This window comes from Schistocerca piceifrons, chromosome X (assembly GCF_021461385.2).
Source record: "Schistocerca piceifrons isolate TAMUIC-IGC-003096 chromosome X, iqSchPice1.1, whole genome shotgun sequence".
Taxonomy (NCBI): Eukaryota; Metazoa; Arthropoda; class Insecta; order Orthoptera; family Acrididae; genus Schistocerca; species Schistocerca piceifrons.
Window position 1 is genome coordinate 170,652,986 of NC_060149.1, and position 20,163 is coordinate 170,673,148.

At 48.6% G+C, this 20,163-nt stretch overlaps 1 protein-coding gene across 1 annotated transcript; it reads right to left on the reverse strand.

Moving 5' to 3' along the window:
• Positions 1 to 9,989: 9,989 nt before the first annotated feature.
• Positions 9,990 to 16,820, reverse strand: LOC124722236 (trichohyalin-like). Its single transcript, XM_047247427.1, has 2 exons — positions 15,650 to 16,820; positions 9,990 to 10,729 (listed from the first exon to the last, which is right to left on the reverse strand). The coding sequence occupies exons 1-2, from the start codon at positions 16,818 to 16,820 to the stop codon at positions 9,990 to 9,992; spliced, it is 1,911 nt and encodes a 636-aa protein (XP_047103383.1).
• Between the last annotated feature and the right edge of the window lie 3,343 nt (positions 16,821 to 20,163).

The following is a 20,163-nucleotide window of genomic DNA, read 5'->3' on the forward strand; positions in this document are numbered from 1 at the left end:
GTCTGATGTGTAACAGGTGAGTGGGTAACACACAATTCGCAGCCCTGGGTTGACAGGTAGGGTTCGCACATACCCCCGGTATGCATCAGGCCCAGGGAGGGGTGATTGCCTGAGCTGTTACCTTCCCAAACTGCCAATTGGTCCCTCTATCAGGTGTTACATAGGTGTGATCTGAGGATGGGCCCTTCCTGAAGTGGGTCTCCAGTTGGAAGGGCCACGCCGTTGGAGATCTTGGCAATCATGGGATTTTCTCACAATGAGCCAATCATCTTCATAGTCAATGGCTACGAAACAGAAAGAGGCCAACAATGGGAAGATTCTCCCAGCTGCACCATAGTGCCTCATGGTTTCATGTAATAAAGTTGGTCAGTCCTTTGCAGCAGTAAATCCATTTTACTCAGAAAGATGTTGATGCAATTGCTGGCTCTGTGAAATCCTGCTCTCATTTATGCAATGACACTTTGCTTTTGGAGACTACTTCTGATTATAAAGTTCAATTACTGCTTGCAGATTTGCTCCTCCATGGCTATCTTGTTAGAGGCCCATCAAACACTGAATTCTTCATGTGGTGTTATTTACACTAAGCTGCTTGATCTGACAGAGGCAGAAATCCAAATGTTCCTCACTGATCAGGGTGTCATTGCAGTCCATTGGGTGAGGAAAAAAGTACATGCCTCCTTAGTGTCCACAGGCACTCTAGCTCACCTTTAATAGTGGTTCTTACATCAAAGATCAAAGCAAGTTATGAAGTTATCACTGTCAGACCATATATTCTGAACCTGATGCACTGCTACCAGTATCATTACAACCAGGCTAGTGTCTTGTTGACACCCAGGAAAATGAAACCTATGGTATAGATGCTTAGGATGATGGTCTGCCTCCTTCCTCTCCATGCTGCATCAACTGCAACTGCAACCATGCTGTCCTCTCCTGCGATTGCCCCATGTATCTCGATAAGTGGGCTGTCAAAGAGATCTGGGAAACCTTACCTGGTCACTCGCAAGTTGTTGGCTAGTCTGAAACTGCGCATTATACTATCTGGAACCTACAGTACTGTTCTTGCTACATCTTGCTCCACAAAGGACATGGCCTTGGCCATGCAGACTTGCAACCTCAAATGTAGCACCACAGTTGTGAAATCACCCAGTGTCGTGGCAGCATCCCAGTCTCCTCCCCCAATTGTGCAACATGCTACCAAACTTTTACCTCATTGTGTAGTTACCAGCTACACAACTGGCAGGCTGGAAAGGACAGAAGAAATAATCCCATGAAGATTTCCTGCAACCCTCCAGCCAACAAACATCTGAGTCTTCCTCTACCAAGTGAAAAGGCTCTAAGAAGTCAAAGGCAAATGGTCTTCTCCTTCACCAACTTGAAGATCTTCCTGGATGGTGTTGCCACATGATACCCTTGTCTGGCCTACCTCCATGTCACTGGTGCACACTACCAACTGTGCCACTGCCCTGGATTTCATAGGGTGACAGGATGATGGCAATGCTTCTGTAGACCTCTTGGTGCAGTATGCCCCTGCCTCTGCCCTGTATCACTGAGTCTTTGAAGGCTGGCACATGGCAAGTGTGACAACCCTTCATTTTTTTCCTTATTACTCTCCTCCAATGGAACATTCATGTTCTTTGATCCAACAAAGATGATTTATGGCTGCCCTTAGAATCACAACGTCCACTTGTTCTCTGCTGCCAGGAAACAAAATTGCTCCTCATGACCACTTTAAGCACTCTCATTTCCTCCTGGCCGCAGCCCCCCCTCCCCCTCCCCCACACTGCTGAGGATGGTGTTCCATCTTGTGGGGAGTCATGTTGCTCATATGGGATGACATTCATAGTCAACCCATCTCCCTGACTACCCACATAAAGTTGTTGCAGTTACCTTCCTCACTTGGCCTTTTATCCTTTATATCCCTCCATCATTTGATGTCACCAGGGCAGACTTCTCCAGATTCTTTGGCAGCTACCTCACCCCTTTCTGCTGCTCAGTGACATTAATGTGCACCTTTCCCTTTGGGGTTCTCCTAGAACCTTTCAGAGGTGCCCTCTTGGCTAACCTCAATCAACTTAACCTCTTCTGCCTTAACACAGGAGCACTCACATTCCTTTGACTCCTTGCACACGTGTTCAGATTTGGACCTATCCTTCTGCTCTTTCCAGATTGCCCATTCTCTAGAGTGGTCTGTTCTGACACATACTTAAATTTCCTGTGTGGTATCCATTTGCTTACACTGACCCCACCTACGTGTACACCCAAATTGCAGTTTACTAAGGCAGAGTGGAGGCTTCACACCTCCCTGGTGACCTTTGATGATCAAGTAGAATACCTTAAAAATGTTTTCCTTACCACTGCAGAACATTCCATTCCTCACTACTATGCTGTGTCTTGGTTCCTTTTTTGGACTGAGGCATGTCACGACAATTCATATGTGGAGATATGTTCTCAGCATTTTCAAGTCATCCTATGATGGCAAACTGCATTAATTATAAACAATTGCATGCAGAGTGTTGTTGCACTATTCAGGATAGCAAAAAAGCTAGCTGTATTTCATCCACTATTTCTTTTAACAGTCCCTCTCACTCTACCATTTTGTGGGAAAACATCCAACAGCTCTCTGGCACCAAGATCCATACCCTAATTCCTGGCCTGATAGTAGCAGATGATTTCGTTGTAAACACTATTGCTACCTCAAACACCTTGGGCTGCCATATTGTGGAGATTTCAAGCTGCTCCTGCTATCACCCTGCCTTCCTCAATCAGAAAGGAGTGGAAGTGTCTTGGGTGAAACAGTTCTCTTCTCAGAATTGAGTGCAACAGTGCTACCTTTACTATGAGGGTGCTAGGTCATACTCACTTCATTGCAATCCTCCACCCCAGGGCCAGACAGTGCTCGCATTCAGCTGTTGCAGCATATTCCTCTTGCAGGCAAGCACACCTGGGCAGAGGGCATGTTTCCCAAATGTTGGCATGAAGCTAGTCATACCCATACCCATACCCATACCTAAGCCCCATAAGGACACATTCCTTTCTTCCAGCTACCACCCCATTTCTGTAACCAGCTGTGTTTGCAAGCTGATGGAACGTATGATCCATGCCTGACTGAATGGTTTCAAGAGTCTCTCAATTTACTATCCACTGTACAGTGTGGATTTAATGTGCTGTTCTGCAGTTGAATGTCTCATCACTTTGTCCATCCACGTCATGAATGGTTTCTGTGGAAATCCCTGACTATGGCAACGTTTTTCTATTTGGAGAAAACCTAAGATACCTGCTTTAGGACTTGTATCCTCTCTACACCCTAAATGTAGGGCTTCCATTGCCACCTGTCCTGTTTCCTTCAGGAATTTGAGACAGAATTTTGAAGGCATGTGTGGGTTCTGCATTGTGGACACATTTATGCAGGAAAATAGTGCCTCAAGGTTTGATCCTGTGCATTGTCCTCTTCGCTATTGCCATTAACCCCATTATGGCCTGTCTCCTGTCACGGCTATCTGGCTCCATTTTTGTTAATGATTTTGCCATCTATTGCAGTTCTCCATACTTGTCATTGAATGGCACCTTCAATGGCGTCTTATTATTAATCATGGAGCATTGACAATGGCTTTAATTTTTCCACTGACAAAAGAATTTGAATGAATTTCTTGTGTGCAATTGGTTTCTTCACCATCTTTACATCCTGGGTGTGCTGCTCTTCCGTTCATTGAAACTACGAAGATCCTGGGGCTCTTGCAAGATAGGAAAGTTTCTTGGTCCTCCCGTGTCTCTCTCCTGGCAGCCCACTGTATGCAGTCCCTCAATGTCTTGTGTGTCCTCAATGGTACATAGTGGGCTGCAGATCAAACCACCCCACTCCTTCTGTACTGGTCCCTTTTCCAATTGAAATTAGACCATGGGTGTTTTGTTTATGCATCTGCACATCCAGTCCTCTTACACATCTAAATACTATTCACCATCATGGATTCCATTTGATCACTTGTGCATTTTACACTAGTTAGGTTGAGTGTCTGTATACAGAAGCTACTGAACTACTGCTAGCTTACCATCTCAGCAGATATGCATACTGTTTGTGCGCCATGCATGGCCACCCATTCTATGCCTCCTTCAATGATGACTTTGATCGTCAGTATGGGGTGCATCCCTCTTCTCTGCAATCTCCTGGAGTTTGCTTTTGACTCTTGCTCCGGCAGCTTAACTTTGTGCTCCCTGCGACTTTCATTGGCTTCATATGGTGGCGTGTGTTCACCTTGGCTTTCATTCAGTTCCTAAGGCCACTACTCCAGCCTTGCTCTATCGCTTTCACAACCTTTGCACAAAATGTCACATAGTATGTTTGTATACACTGATGGCTCTTGGATTGACTGGTGTCAGGTGTGCCGTCATGATTGGTGCTAGAATTTTTAGTATCAGCTTCCAGAACACTGCTCAGTATTTATAGCAAGGCTCTTTGCCCTGTATTGGGTCATGCAGTACATCCAGCGACACAGGCTTCAGTTGCATCATCTGCTCTCTCTGTGGCCTTCAAAATCTCTGCTGCACACTGTTCATCCCTTAGTGCAATGGCTCCAGAAAAGCTGTCACTTGCGCACTCTTGATGGAGCCACGGTTATGTTTGTGGGTTCCTGGTCATGTTGGCTGCTGACACTGCTGCCAAGGCTGCAGTCCTTGTACCTCTGCCTGCTAGTTTTTATGTGCTCTCTGATCTCTGTGTTGTCTGTCAGCAGATGGTGTCACTTTGGCATCACCACTGGTCCTCCCTTCATGGAAACAAACTGCAGGCTATTAAGCCTCCCCAGTGGCTTGGACAACCTTCTCTTGGCCCTCTTACTGCAAGTTCATTTTAACTAGGTTGTATATTGGGCATTGTCTTCTTAGCCATCACCAATTAAGTGGTGCTCCCCAACCACTTTGCTCTCACTGATCAACCTTTGATCTGCTGCTTCCTGACAATTCACTTAATTAGCTCCCATATGTTCTAATTTGTTTGCTGTTATTGGCTGTTTTAGTGAAGGATGAGCAGGTTGTTGGCTGTGTTTTACTTTGTATCCATCATAGCACTGGCAAAGGCCATCCAATTTTTAGTTCAGGACCTCTGTTTCTCTAGTGTATTTTATACAGCTTTCTCCTTGTCACTGTATTTAGCTGTCTTCTCTACCATTGATAGGGATTCATGTGTAAGTTTTTTATTCCTCCTTTTGTCTTGGCGTTGTAGTTTAGACATGGACATGTGTGACCCTATTTGTTTTTGTCACAAAACAGTCCTGGGTTATGGAATAATGTCAGATCCAGATGATCCATCATCTGTATTCTACATAGTCAAGTATTGATCATGAAACTAGACACTAGATAAGATACCTAAATGAAAAAATCACACACACAGTAGTATGCTATGTCATCAGCCAGTTCTATCACTTAATGATGTAGTTTCTTTGAGTCAACATGTAACAAAGCATCCCAGTAAGATCTTCCATTTCTTCCATTTCTTCCAATCCTGAGCTTCCCAGTGCCTTCCTTCTATCTCTGTCCCATCTGTGTGGTGGTCTTCCTCTAGGTTTTTTATATAAATTGGACTCCAGTGTAGGACTTCTTTAGATCACCTACCATCTTTTATTCGAGCTACATGACCAGCCCAGTGACATTTCAATGCATTCTCTTTCCATTATGTCAGTGACCCTCATTGTTTATCTTATTTCAACTGCTCTCTTCTGGTCTCTTCTTGTGTAACCAAACATTGGCCTTTCCATTTCTTTGGGCTATTGTTAGCTTCCTAACAATGAACTCTTTTAATGTCCATGTTTCATGGTAATAAGTTATTACTGGCAATATACATCAGTCAGAAATAGAAGTCTTCAGCTCAACTGACACATTCAATTTCAGAATTGAAGAGTGCCTCCCATAAGTTTGCCAGCCAATTTCTGGTTTTAAATCTCCTTTCATGTTTCAGTTGACCCAGATATTCCATTACTCTTTTGAGTTAATTACTTCAGACTGATATACTTCCCTCAGGTGCCCATTGATAGATCATCTTGGTTTTATCAATGTTAATTTTTAGTCCAACTTCAGAGCTCACTAACACAAGTTTAACTAATAGCTGAAGTTTTTATATATCATTTGCAAATAGGACAATATCACTGCAAACCTCAAATTGTTCAGTCTTTTTCTGAGAACTTTAATTCCCTTTTCTACCCAATCAAATTTAGACATGGCTTTTTTTTAAGGAGACAGAGTATCCCCTTGCTTTAAACCCTTTTCAATGGAAAATTCATAAGTATCTTCAGCAACACTCACAAAGGCTGTGGAGGTTTTGTAAATGTTACATAGGATTTTGATATGTGCTATATAAGGGCCTAAACTACAAAACAGGCTGCCACAGTAAACTAAAGATGTGAATACTGCAATGTCAGCCAAGCTATTACACTGTAAACATATATTTGAAATATAGTCCTTAAATAGTGATGACTATCCCATGTATTAACAAATGAAATGACATAATATTGCAAGACTAAGAGCTGTAAAATTTGTAAGAATGTGTGTATGTTTAGTAAGAAACATTATACCAACAATTGACAACATCTGTACAATTTGTTGCTCTATGGCTAAATCAATAAGTATAAAAAATTGTGAATTTGAAATGCTTATCTAAGTTTTGGTGTCTGTACTTAAAAATATCAAATCCCAATAGCTTATTTAAAGTACATGTCATAGGCACCACTGCAATGTTAACTTACTGCTACAGAAAAGTTTCATAAATTTCAATATGAAAGAAAACTTTAAGTTTTCTGTGACTCATCTTAACTTATTGGCCAGAACAGTCATTCTGTCAATTTTCTGGTTTTATACAAAAAATTCCATTACTGAAAGGAAAAAATTCCACAATACTTAAACTATAAATGCCTGCAAAACTATAAATGCATGCATGAAATTATCAATAAAAACCTCCATGTTCCCTCACTTCATTATACATGTACCTAAGCACGGAATATTAAAGAAATATTGGTTGTAAGAAGTAGATGCAAAAGTGTACAATGTACTAATAATAGTATTACTTGCTAGATTTTATAGATGTAACACAGTAGTGTAAAATACATTTAGTGGTATATAGTATAAATTAAAAATATTGTATTCTAAAAATCAGGACTTCACTTTAATCAATTAGGTTTTAAATAGCTGTTTAGTAACACAAATATTGATAGGTCTCCTGTACCTAATATTTCCTGTGTGTAGTGGGACAATAAATTTGATTTCTCCACTATTTGCAGCAACACAGTTGGTTGTATTCAGATGTAAAAGTTGTTTCTGTAGCCAATGCTAAATTTTGAAGACTGGGGTAACCTTCATACATACTCGAAAATTGCAGAGGCTATTAAAGATCTTGAGCACACTCTCCAATGCTGTTAAGTGGTGCCCATCAATGGATCACCACATTGCTTTTAAGTGGCTCTGTGCATGGGTCCACTGCTTAATAAAAAGATGGAAGTGAAAATGCTGGGAACAGTAGGTTTAAACTATAGGCCCATATACGTCTCCTGCAGGTTTGGGCAAAGATCCCAGGTGTCTGCAGGTACCAGACAGCTGCAGGTGTACCTGGTATACCTCGAATGACAGTCAACACTGACCCAGCCACCATCACTGTACATTTTGCTCTGCACTTGATAATTCGACACTGACTCTTGAGCAACATTACTTTAGTCCTAAAACAGCAGTTAAAGTGAAAGCAATTATATTTAAATATGTGCTACCTGGAGCCATACAATGCTCCCTTCAGTGGGTTAAGACACCGACCAGTTCCCACTCACTGTTCTGATACCGCTCCAGGGCTGGACTGCATCTGCAACCATATTGACAAAGTACTTACCAACAGACTGTTGCCATAATATCCTTGCTATCTTTAACTGCATCTGGAGCAAGGGCAAATTCCCATGGCAATGCTGAGAAATCAGTTTTTGTCCCAGTACTGAAACTGGGTAAGCACCATCTAGAGATACAGAGAACATTAGCGATACTTATTGAGTGATAACTGTAAGGTGCTTGAATGCATGGTGAGTGGCTGCTGTGTTGGGTCCTTGAATCTAGAGTCTTCTGGCTCTTCTGGGGTGGTTCTTGCCAAGGCCATCCCACTACTGATCTGGAATACCTGGAGGCTGCCATCCAAACAGCTTTTGTTTAGTGTCAAAACTTTATAGTAATCTTCTTCGACCTGCGAAAGACTTGTGGCAACACCACATCCTTGCTACCTAGCAAGAGTGAGGTCTCAAGTGTCTGCTCCAGACTTTCATTCAGAATTTCCTGTTGCTTTAAATGTTCTGGGTTAGAGTTTCTGCTTCCCACAGTACCTCCATATCCAAGAAAGTTCCCCCTGTGGGTCCGGGGTAAGAATAGGCCCGAGGTATTCCTGCCTGTCGTAAGAGGCGACTAAAAGGAGTTTCAACAGTTTCGGCCTTCCATGTGATGGTCCCCTTTGGGGTTTGACCTCCATTTTTCAAAATTCTACAGAAATACGAGCCTTTTGGGGAAGGACACCTTACGTGGTGTACCACTGGTCCTAAGTGCACTAAGACCTTGGCACTCAGCATTGCACCGGCGTTGTAACCATACCCACTATTCCTCAAATTGGGCCTAAACGCCTGATGGGTTGTAAAAGTTACACCCATAGTGCGTCCCCATCTGCACCAGCGATCATGGACTTTCCATGGCACCAGAAATCCAGCACGATAGCCAGCCTGTTGTGGTGGGGTCGTCATGTACCCTCTAGGTTGTAGCCCCCTGACAACACAGGGATCGTACTGCCGATACCTGAGCTGCACCCTCCCCACGTCGGCCAAGGAGTAGATGCCCGTCTCCTTGGGGCATCAGGACTCCCGGCAATGGTCATCCTGCCAGGTGGCCCTTGCTGCGGCTGGGTGGCGCCCGTGGGGAGAGCCCCTGGTCGGAGTGGGTGGTATCGGGGTGGAAGTTCCTCAGATGAAACGTCAACACGTTTCAGGTCGCTCTGCGGCCGAGTCTTTCAAAAGAAAAGGTACCGTTTCTAGTTCTGGTTCGCCTGCCCTTTCCCCCTTGGCCACTCCCTGGGAGGAGGGACAGGCCCGCCGGCTTGGGGCGAAGTACTTCCCCCGCTATTTGGTCTGTTCTCGAACCGATGGGGGACGTTTGCCACCTCCAAGCCCATGTTCTTTGTTCAGCACATTGAGGACATCTTCGGGGAAATCGAGGCTCTCAGCAAGATGCGTTCAGGGTCCGTTCTTATCAAGCCCACCTCCGCCACACAGTCGGCGGCGCTCCAGGTGTGCGACCGCCTAGGGGATATCCCAGTATCCATTGTCCCGCATCTGGCGCTAAATAGGACGCAGGGGGTTATTTTTCATCGTGACCTCCTGCTACAATCTGATGAGGAGCTCAGGGCCAACCTGGAGCGCCGAGGCGTGCATTTCGTCCGGCGAGTCCAGCGCGGCCCCAAAGACCGTCGCATCGACACCGGGGCCTTTATCCTCGCCTTCGAGGGGGACGTTCTCCTGGAGAAGGTAAAGGTGACGTGCTACCGGTGTGACGTGCGACCTTACGTCCCGCCTCCTATGCGCTGTTTTCGGTGTTTGCGCTTTGGGCACATGTCGTTACGGTGTGAGGCTGAGCCCCTTTGTGGCGATTGTGGACATCCTCTTCGTGAGGAACATACATGCACCCCACCACCTCGGTGCATTAATTGTCCTGGCATCCACTCGCCTAGATCCTCAGACTGCTCCGCATACCAGAAGAAGATACAAGAACTCAATACTTCAGATCGGCTCTCTTATTCTGAGGCCAGGAAGAAGTATGACCGCCTCCATCCCATGCCGTTGACCACTTCGTTTGCCTCAGTTGTGTCCACTCCTTCTGCGGTATCCTCACCTCTATCCTGTCCCCCCTCCACCTCCTCTGCCCATCAGGGGGCTCTGCCTCCGCCTCCCAAATCCCTCCCTTCCAAATCATCCTCCCCCGTGGCCTCTGCCCCCTCAGCCCCAGAGGCCATCCTCCTCTTCCTCTTCCTCTTCTTCCTCTTCCTCTTCTTCCTCTTCCTCTTCTTCCTCTTCCTCTTCTTCCTCTTCCTCTTCTTCCTCTTCCTCTTCTTCCTCTTCCTCTTCTTCCTCTTCCTCTTCTTCCTCTTCCTCTTCTTCCTCTTCCTCTTCTTCCTCTTCCTCTTCTTCCTCTTCCTCTTCTTCCTCTTCCTCTTCTTCCTCTTCCTCTTCTTCCTCTTCCTCTTCTTCCTCTTCTTCCTCTTCTTCCTCTTCTTCCTCTTCTTCCTCTTCTTCCTCTTCTTCCTCTTCTTCCTCTTCTTCCTCTTCTTCCTCTTCTTCCTCTTCTTCCTCTTCTTCCTCTTCTTCCTCTTCTTCCTCTTCTTCCTCTTCTTCCTCTTCTTCCTCTTCTTCCTCTTCTTCCTCTTCTTCCTCTTCTTCCTCTTCTTCCTCTTCTTCCTCTTCTTCCTCTTCTTCCTCTTCTTCCTCTTCCTCTTCTTCCTCTTCTTCCTCTTCCTCTTCCTCTTCCTCTTCCTCTTCCTCTTCTTCCTCTTCCTCTTCCTCTTCCTCTTCTTCCTCTTCCTCTTCTTCCTCTTCCTCTTCCTCTTCTTCCTCTTCTTCCTCTTCTTCCTCTTCCTCTTCCTCTTCTTCCTCTTCTTCCTCTTCCTCTTCCTCTTCTTCCTCTTCCTCTTCTTCCTCTTCCTCTTCTTCCTCTTCCTCTTCCTCTTCCTCCCCCCCACCTGAGAAGTGATCCTCTTCTCAGGCGTCCATCGGGGAAGCATTCCGGACCCCAGCTTCCGAGGTCCGGTGTTCCAAAATGGACCCCGCGCGTGAGGACCTTCTTCGGGTCCAGCCCACCATCCCTGTGCCTCCTCGGCCTTCCAAGAAGGCCTCCAAGAAGAAGTCTCTATCCCCCTCTCCACCCCGGCGCGTTTCGTCTGACGCTCCATCCGTGAGTCGCTGCTCCCGGCCGTCCTCAGTTTCGCCGGGACGCTCTGCTGCCAGGCGCTCAGCTGGCCTCTCGTCGGCAAATGATGCTGCCCCTCCTACACAACCAGGGACAGCAGCCGCAGCTGGCGATGACTCGATGGAACTGGATCCGCCTCCCGCCAGTTGTAGCGTTGTTCCCTCGCAACCTGGTCCTCCGCGGCCGTCAAGGTGACCAGCTCTGCCCCCGTCTCGTTCCCCAAACTTTTTGACTAGCGATGGCGTTGTTTCATTGGAACATAAGAGGTATTAGATCTAATCGGGAGGAATTAAAACTGCTCCTCCGCCTGCACTGTCCGCTCGTCCTTGGTCTCCAGGAAACCAAGTTGCGCCCGACTGACCGTATTGTCTTTACCCGCTATACCTCGGAGCGGTATGACCTCACCCCTGTGGACAGTATCCCAGCTCATGGTGGGGTCATGTTGATCGTTCGGGGCGATGTCTACCACCATCCCATCCCATTGACCACCCCACTCCAAGCAATAGCTGTCCGCATTACTCTTTCTGCTTTTACTTTTTCAGTTTGTACCATCTACACTCCGTCATCTGCTGTTAGTCGGGCTGACATGATGCACCTGATCGTTCAGCTTCCCCCGCCATTTTTATTGTTTGGAGACTTCAATGCCCATCATCCCCTTTGGAGCTCTCCTGCATCCTGTCAGAGGCTCACTCTTGGCAGATGTCTTCAACCATCTCAATCTCGTCTGCCTCAATACCGGCGCCCCGACTTTCCTCTCGGACTCTACTCATACTTACTCCCACTTGTACCTCTCGATGTGTTCTACCACTCATGCCCGTCGGTTCGAGTGGTATGTCCTTTGACACCTATTCGAGCGACCACTTCCCCTGTGTCATTCGTCTCCTGCACCACACCCCATCCCCACGTCCTTCGAGCTGGAACGTACTGAAAGCTGACTGGGGACTTCACTCCTCCCTGGCGACCTTTCCGGACCACGATTTTCCCAGTTGTGACAGTCAGGTCGAATACCTCACGCCTGTTATCATCAATGCTGCCGAACGTTCCATTCCTCTTACTACCTCTTCTTCCCGTCGCGTTTCCGTCCCCTGGTGGAACGAGGCTTGTAGGGACGCTATCCGTGCTCGACGTCGTGCTTTACGCACCTTTCGCCGCCATCCTACGTTGGCGAATTGTATTGAATACAAACGACTCCGAGCGTGATGCCGTAGAGTCGTCAAAGACAGCAAAAAAGCTTGTTGGGCCTCTTTCACCAGCTCCTTTAACAGTTTTACTCCCTCTTCCGTCGTTTGGGGTAGCCTGCGCCGGCTGTCTGGCATTAAGGCTCACTCCTCGGTACCTGGCCTGACCTCTGGTAATGAGGTCCTTGTTGATCCTGTGGCTGTCTCCAACGCCTTTGGCCGCTTTTTCGCGGAGGTTTCAAGCTCTGCCCGTTACCATCCTGCCTTCCTTCCCAGGAAAGAGGCAGAAGCAGCTCGGCGACCTTCCTTCCACTCGCTGAATCTGGAAACTTATAATGCCCCCTTTACTATGCGGGAACTCGAACGTGCGCTTGCACTGTCCCGGTCCTCTGCTCCGGGGACAGATGCCATTCACGTTCAGATGCTGGCACACCTTTCTCCGGCGGGCAAAAGCTTCCTTCTTCGTACCTACAATCGCGTCTGGACCGAAGGTCAGGTCCCCATGCGTTGGCGTGACGCCGTTGTTGTTCCTATACCCAAACCCGGCAAGGATAGACACCTTCCTTCTAGTTACCGCCCCATTTCTCTTACAAGCTGTGTCTGTAAGATGATGGAGCGCATGGTTCATGCTCGGTTGGTTTGGATTCTTGAATCTCAACGGCTACTTACTAATGTCCAATGCGGCTTTCGTCGCCGCCGCTCCGCTGTTGACCACCTTGTGACCTTATCGACATTCATCATGAACAACTTTTTGCGAAGGCGCCAAACGGTAGCTGTGTTCTTAGATTTGGAGAAGGCTTATGATACCTGTTGGAGAGGAGGTATCCTCCGCACTATGCACAGGTGGGGCCTACGCGTTCACCTGCCCCTTTTTATTGATTCCTTTTTAACGGATCAAAAGTTTAGGGTACGTATGGGTTCCGTATTGTCAGAAGTCTTCCTCCAGGAGAATGGAGTGCCTCAGGGCTCAGTCTTGATCGTAGCCCTTTTTGCCATCGTGATCAATCCAATTATGGATTGTATTCCACCTAATGTCTCCGGCTATCTCTGTCGATGACTTAGCGATCTACTGCAGTGCCCAGAGAACATGCCTCCTGGAGCGCTGCCTTCAGCGTTGTCTAGACAGCCTCTACTCATGGAGCGTGGCAAATGGCTTCCGGTTCTCTGAAGAGAAGACGGTTTGTATCAACTTTTGGCGATATAAAGCGTTCCTTCCGCCATCCTTACATCTCGGTCCCGTTGTTCTCCCATTCGTGGAAACAACTAAGTTTCTAGGGCTCATGTTGGACAGGAAACTGTGTTGGTCTCCACATGTCTCTTATTTGGCGGCCCGTTGTACATGTTCCCTTAGTGTCCTCAGAGTTCTTAGTGGTTCATCTTGGGGAGCAGATCGCACTGTCCTGCTTCGCTTGTATCGGTCCATTGTCCGATCAAAGCTGGATTATGGGAGCTTCGTCTACTCGTCTGCTCGGCCATCCCTCTTATGCCGTCTCAACTCCATTCAACATCGGAGGATACGTCTTGCGACCGGAGCCTTCTACACTAGTCCTGTTGAGTCTTTATGCTGAAGCTGCCGAATTACCATTGACCTACCGGCGCGACGTACTGCTGTGTCGGTATGCCTGCCGGCTGTTGTCTATGCCCGACCACCCCTCTTACCAGTCCTTCTTCGCCGTTTCTCTCGACCGTCAGTACAGGTTGTATGTGTCTGCCCTGCTGCCCCCCCAGAGTCCGCTTCCATCGCCTGCTTCGACAATTGGATTTTGCCCTCCCTACCACCTTGAGAGAGGGTGAGAGCCTGACACCACCTTGGCTCCAGGCTCTGGTTCATATTTATCTCGACCTCAGCTCACTCCCGAAGGAGGGTACTCCGGCTGCAGTGTATTGCTCACGGTTTGTCGAACTTCGTGCTCGACGGGGCCGCCGCCTTTAAATACCGGCTCCTCGACCAATGTTCGAGCTTTACGGCCGAGCTTTTTGCTCTCCATCAGGCCGTTCAGTATGCCTGCCGCCACCGCCATTCATCGTATGTACTCCGCTCTGACTCACTCAGTGCTCTTCAGAGCCTTGGAGCTCCCTGTCCGGTCCATCCCTTGATTCAACGGATACAGCAGTCCCTCCATTCTTTCGCTGATAATGGTTCTCCTGTCAGCTTTCTGTGGGTTCCCGGACATGTAGGAGTGCCTGGGAATGAGGCTGTGGATGCTGTAGCCAAGGCTGCAGTCGTCCTGCCTCGGCCAGCCTCCCATTGTGTCCCGTCATCTGACGTTCGTGGGGATGTTTGTAAGAGGCTTGTCGTTGTGGTGGGATGCTTGGTCATCCCTCCAAGGAAACAAGCTCCGGGCAGTAAAACAGCTCCCAACTGCTTGGACAACCTCCTCCCGACCATCTCGGCGAGAGGAGGTCCTTCTGACCAGGTTGCGGATTGGGCAGTGCTGGTTTAGCCACTGCTACCTGCTCTCCGGTGACCCAGCCCCGCAGTGCCCTTGTGGTCAGGCATTAACAGTGCGCCATGTTTTGTTGTCGTGTCCCCGCTTTAGTCAATCTCGTGTTGTCCTGTCCCTGCCATCTACTTTACCGGATATTTTAGCTGATGACGCTCGAGCAGCTGCTCGTGTTCTGCGTTTTATAACTTTGACTGGCTTGTCCAAAGACATCTAACCTTTTTACTTATTTTATCTGCATCTTTGTCAGGTCGTTCTGGTGTCCCCCCATCCCCTTGAGTTTTACTAGATTCCATGTGCTCTAACAGTGACTGGGCGCTAATGACCTCAGTAGTTGAGCGCCCTTAAACCCCACAAAAAAAATCAAAGAGAATGGTTTCCTACAAGGACCTATACTGAGTGCCCTCTTTCTAGTAGCCATCAATGCTGTGGGGTCCTCTGTACCTGTCCTTGTATGCTGATGACTTTTGCCTCCAATATTACTCCTCTAGTGTGGGTGTCACTGAATGTAGACTGCAAGTCACCATATGAAAGATGCAGCCATGGGCATGACTAGATTTCCCTTGCCAAGACTAAAGTTGCACACTTCTGTTGAGTTATACCATTCACACCAACCAGAACTTTACCTCAGTGTCCAGCTACTCAATGTGGTGGATACTTACTTTTTAGGACTTGCCTTTATTTGTTGATTCCCCCGTCTTTGCCAGCTTAATTAAAAGGGATGGCTGTACTTTAATACACTTAGCTGCCTGAGTAACACGAGCTGGGGTGCAGACTGCACTACCCTTCCACAGCTTTACAAAGCCCTGATAAAATTCCACCTCGATTATGGAAGTCTGGCATACAGTTCAGCATCACCCTCAGCATTGTGGATACTGGATCTGATAAACTGTTGTGGGGTTTAACTTGAAGAGTAGCCTTCTGAACTAGCCCTGAGAAAAGCTTACTTGTGGAGGCTGGGATCCCTCCATCGTGGATCAGGCACAAAAAGCAGCTTGTCAATTACACTACCCATGTTCACAGCTCCCCTACGCATCCAAACACGGTAATCCATCTCCTCTTTCCAGGCACGGTAATCCATCTCCTCTTTCCGGGCACGGTAATCCATCTCCTCTTTCCGGGCACGGTAATCCATCTCCTCTTTCCGGGCACGGTAATCCATCTCCTCTTTCCGGGCACGGTAATCCATCTCCTCTTTCCGGGCACGGTAATCCATCTCCTCTTTCCGGGCACGGTAATCCATCTCCTCTTTCCGGGCACGGTAATCCATCTCCTCTTTCCGGGCACGGTAATCCATCTCCTCTTTCCGGGCACGGTAATCCATCTCCTCTTTCCGGGCACGGTAATCCATCTCCTCTTTCCGGGCACGGTAATCCATCTCCTCTTTCCGGGCACGGTAATCCATCTCCTCTTTCCGGGCACGGTAATCCATCTCCTCTTTCCGGGCACGGTAATCCATCTCCTCTTTCCGGGCACGGTAATCCATCTCCTCTTTCCGGGCACGGTAATCCATCTCCTCTTTCCGGGCACGGTAATCCATCTCCTCTTTCCGGGCACGGTAATCCATCTCCTCTTTCCGGGCACGGTAATCCATCTCCTCTTTCCGGGCACGGTAATCCATCTCCTCTTTCCGGGCACGGTAATCCATCTCCTCTTTCCGGGCACGGTAATCCATCTCCTCTTTCCGGGCACGGTAATCCATCTCCTCTTTCCGGGCACGGTAATCCATCTCCTCTTTCCGGGCACGGTAATCCATCTCCTCTTTCCGGGCACGGTAATCCATCTCCTCTTTCCGGGCACGGTAATCCATCTCCTCTTTCCGGGCACGGTAATCCATCTCCTCTTTCCGGGCACGGTAATCCATCTCCTCTTTCCGGGCACGGTAATCCATCTCCTCTTTCCGGGCACGGTAATCCATCTCCTCTTTCCGGGCACGGTAATCCATCTCCTCTTTCCGGGCACGGTAATCCATCTCCTCTTTCCGGGCACGGTAATCCATCTCCTCTTTCCGGGCACGGTAATCCATCTCCTCTTTCCGGGCACGGTAATCCATCTCCTCTTTCCGGGCACGGTAATCCATCTCCTCTTTCCGGGCACGGTAATCCATCTCCTCTTTCCGGGCACGGTAATCCATCTCCTCTTTCCGGGCACGGTAATCCATCTCCTCTTTCCGGGCACGGTAATCCATCTCCTCTTTCCGGGCACGGTAATCCATCTCCTCTTTCCGGGCACGGTAATCCATCTCCTCTTTCATTGAAGACAAGTTCGGCGAAGTGGACTCCCTGAGCAAGATGCGGTCGGGTTCGTTGCTGATAAAAACTGCTTCGGCTGCCCAATCTGCGGCCCTTCGTGCCTGTACCCATCTTGGCACAATTCCCGTGTCCATTACCCCTCACCAGTCTCTAAATATGGTACAAGGTGTGATTTTTCACAGGGACCTCATCCTTCAAACTGATGAGGAACTTCGGGACAATCTCTGACGGCGGGGTGTTCACTTTGTTCGGCGTGTTCAGAAGGGTCCTAAAGATAATCGTATTGATACTGGTGCCTTTATCCTGGCCTTTGAAGGGGATACCCTTCCTGAGAAAGTTAAGATTATGGTCTATCGCTGTGATGTGAAGCCGTACATCCCACCTCCTATGCGGTGTTTTAAGTGCTTGCGTTTTGGCCACATGTCTTCTCGCTGTTCCCAGGACCCTCTCTGTGGTGACTGTGGACGTCCACTCCATGAGGGGAGTCCCTGTGTTCCCCCTCCTGTATGTGTAAATTGTCATGGTAGTCATTCTCCACGTTCAGCAGATTGCCCAGTCTATAAGAAAGAAAAAAGATACAAGAGTATAAGTCTCTTGATCGTTTAAGCTACACAGAGGCCTGTAAGAAATATGCACGATTGCACCCTGTGTCCATGACATCTAGTTACGCCTTGGTTACATCTTCATCCCTTCCTCCCCCTTCCTTACCCCCATCCCAGACCCCTCTCTTTCCCCCCTCCCCTGCGGCTCCCACACCTTCTCCTCTGGGCGCTGCTCCCCCTCCCCAGCCGGAGAAGTGTCCCACTCCTTCGGCGTCTGCCGGTCAAGGGCGCCTCTCCCGGGATGCCCCTTCCCGGCACCTTCCAGGTCAAAGGTCTGCTGCAGTGCGGCGACCGCGAGAGCCGCGGTCTATCGGCCCCCAGGTCGCCCGGTCTCTTTCTGTTCCTGATCTTGCTGCAGCTGGCTCCATTATGCCACACAGCCCTCCGCGATCTCAGCCTGAAAAGAAGAAGAAACGTAAGTCCCGGGACAAAGAGCCTCTGGTGTCACCGGAGGTCCCTTCCCCGACTTCACAACCGGATTCTGACCTGTCGTTTATGGATGTCGCCCCCTCCTTGTCGGTGACGGGTGGGGACTCGGCGGTATGACTGGATTTAGCGTGTTCAGCCCTCATTTAAATCATCGTTCTGTGGTTCTTCAATGGAATTGTAATGGCCACTATCGTCACCTTCCGGAATTGAAATCCCTTCTTTCGTCCTACTCAGCAGCTTGTGTGGTTCTCCAGGAATCTCATTTTACTGATGCTCACTCACCGACCCTCCGTGGGTTCCGTGTTTTCTGTCGAAATCGGGTCGGACCCTTGCGGGCTGCTGGTGGCGTTTGTACGTTGGTCCGTACAGACATTGCTAGCACGTGGATTCCTCTCCAAACTACATTGGAAGCAGTTGCTGTTAGGGTCCACTTAGACTCTGCAGTCACAGTATGCAATCTTTATCTCCCTCCTGACAGGACTCTTACACCTGCTGCCTTAACCACCCTTCTTCAGCAACTTCCTCCTCCCTTCCTCCTCCTTGGGGATTTTAATGCTCATCATCCTTTGTGGGGCAGTGCCTTTCCATCTAGACGAGGTCTTCTTATAGACCAATTTATTGCAGACCACGACCTGTGCCTTCTTAATGATGGCTCACCTACTCATTTCAGTGCTGGTCATGGTACCTTTTCTGCCATTGATCTTTCTCTTTCTTCTCCCTCCCTCTCTCCTCCCTTCATTACACTGGTCGCCACACGACGACCTTTGTGATAGTGACCATTTCCCGTTCATTATCACGCTCCCTTCCCGCTCCCCGATGGAGAGGTTACCTCGTTGGTCTTTCCACCGTGCCGATTGGCCTCTATATACTGCACAGGTCGAGTTTTCTCCCTCTTTGTCGGGTTGTATTGATGACGTCCTACGTGACGTGTCTGACGCGATTGTTCGCGCTGCTAACCTTGCTGTCCCGCGCTCATCTGGACAATTTCGTCGTCGGCAAGTCCCGTGGTGGAGTACGGCCATTGCCATTGCCATCCGTGATCGCCGTCGAGCTTTGCAACACTTTAAGAGGCACCCATCTGTAGCCAGCCTTTCTACCTTTAAGCGCCTTCGCGCTAAAGCCCGTTATTTAATCAAACAGAGCAAGCGGATATGTTGGGAACGATTCGTTTCTTCCCTTGGTTCCACTGTCCCTCTGTCACGGGTATGGGCTACACTTCGCTCTTCCAAGGTTGCCATCGGCAGTCCACCCTCCCAGGCCTTCACCTCCCAGATGGCATTTGTACAGACCCATTAGTTCTCGCAGAACATCTTGCGACCCATTTTGCAGTGGCATCAGCGTCGGCCTCCTGTCCAGCTGCTTTCCTTCATCAAAAACAGCAGGCTGAAGCTGTCACCTTATGTTTCACCACTTGTGAGTCAGAATCTTACAATGAACCTTTCACTGAATGGGAATTTCTTTCTGCTCTATCTTCTTCTCATGATACGGCCCCTGGCCCAGATTCCATTCATAACCAGCTTCTTCAACATCTCAGTGCTCCACAACGGCACCATCTTCTTCGGGTGTTTAACCGTATCTGGCTCCAGGGTGACTTTCCTTCTCAGTGGAGGGATAGCATTGTGGTTCCTGTCCTTAAGCCTGGTCAGAACCCCCTATCTGTTGACAGCTATCGGCCAATTAGTTTGACCAATGTTGGTTGTAAGTTACTTGAACGGCTGGTAGCCCGTCGGCTCACTTGGGTCCTCGAATCTCTGGACTATTGTCCCCTTACCAGTGTGGCTTTCGAGAGGGACGATCTCCAATCGATCACTTGCTTCGCTTGGAATCCGCAGTTCGGCAGGCTTTTTCCCAGCGCCGCCAATTGGTTGCAGTGTTTTTTGACCTTCGCAAGGCCTATGACACGGCCTGGCGCCATCACATCTTACTAACCCTTCATCAGTGGGGTCTTCGGGGCCCACTCCCGATTTTTATCCGCCAGTTCCTGATCCATCGGTCATTCAGAGTTCGAGTTGGTACTGCTTTTAGTTCTCCACGGACCCAGGAGACGGGCATCCCACAGGGTTCTGTCTTGAGTGTCCTTCTTTTCCTCATTGCTATCGATGGACTTGTGGCCTCTGTCGGTCCCTTGGTCGCCCCTGCCCTGTATGTGGATGATTTCTGCATTTGGGTTAGTTCCTCCTCGATGCCATCTGCAGAACGGCAGCTCCAGGTGGCTATACGGCGTGCCTCTGCATGGACCCTCACACGGGTTTCAATTCTCTCCTTTAAAATCGCGGGTGGTCCACTTCTGTCGCCGTACTAC

Bases quoted from the DNA above. Each gene is read 5' to 3' on its own strand.
- LOC124722236 (XM_047247427.1), bottom strand. From the start codon at position 16,820: ATGGATTACCGTGCCCGGAAAGAGGAGATGGATTACCGTGCCCGGAAA. The intron at 10,730-15,649 runs GTGCCTGGAAAG...ATCACTTCTCAG, and splicing joins GAAAGAGGAGATGGATTACC to GTGGGGGGGAGGAAGAGGAA.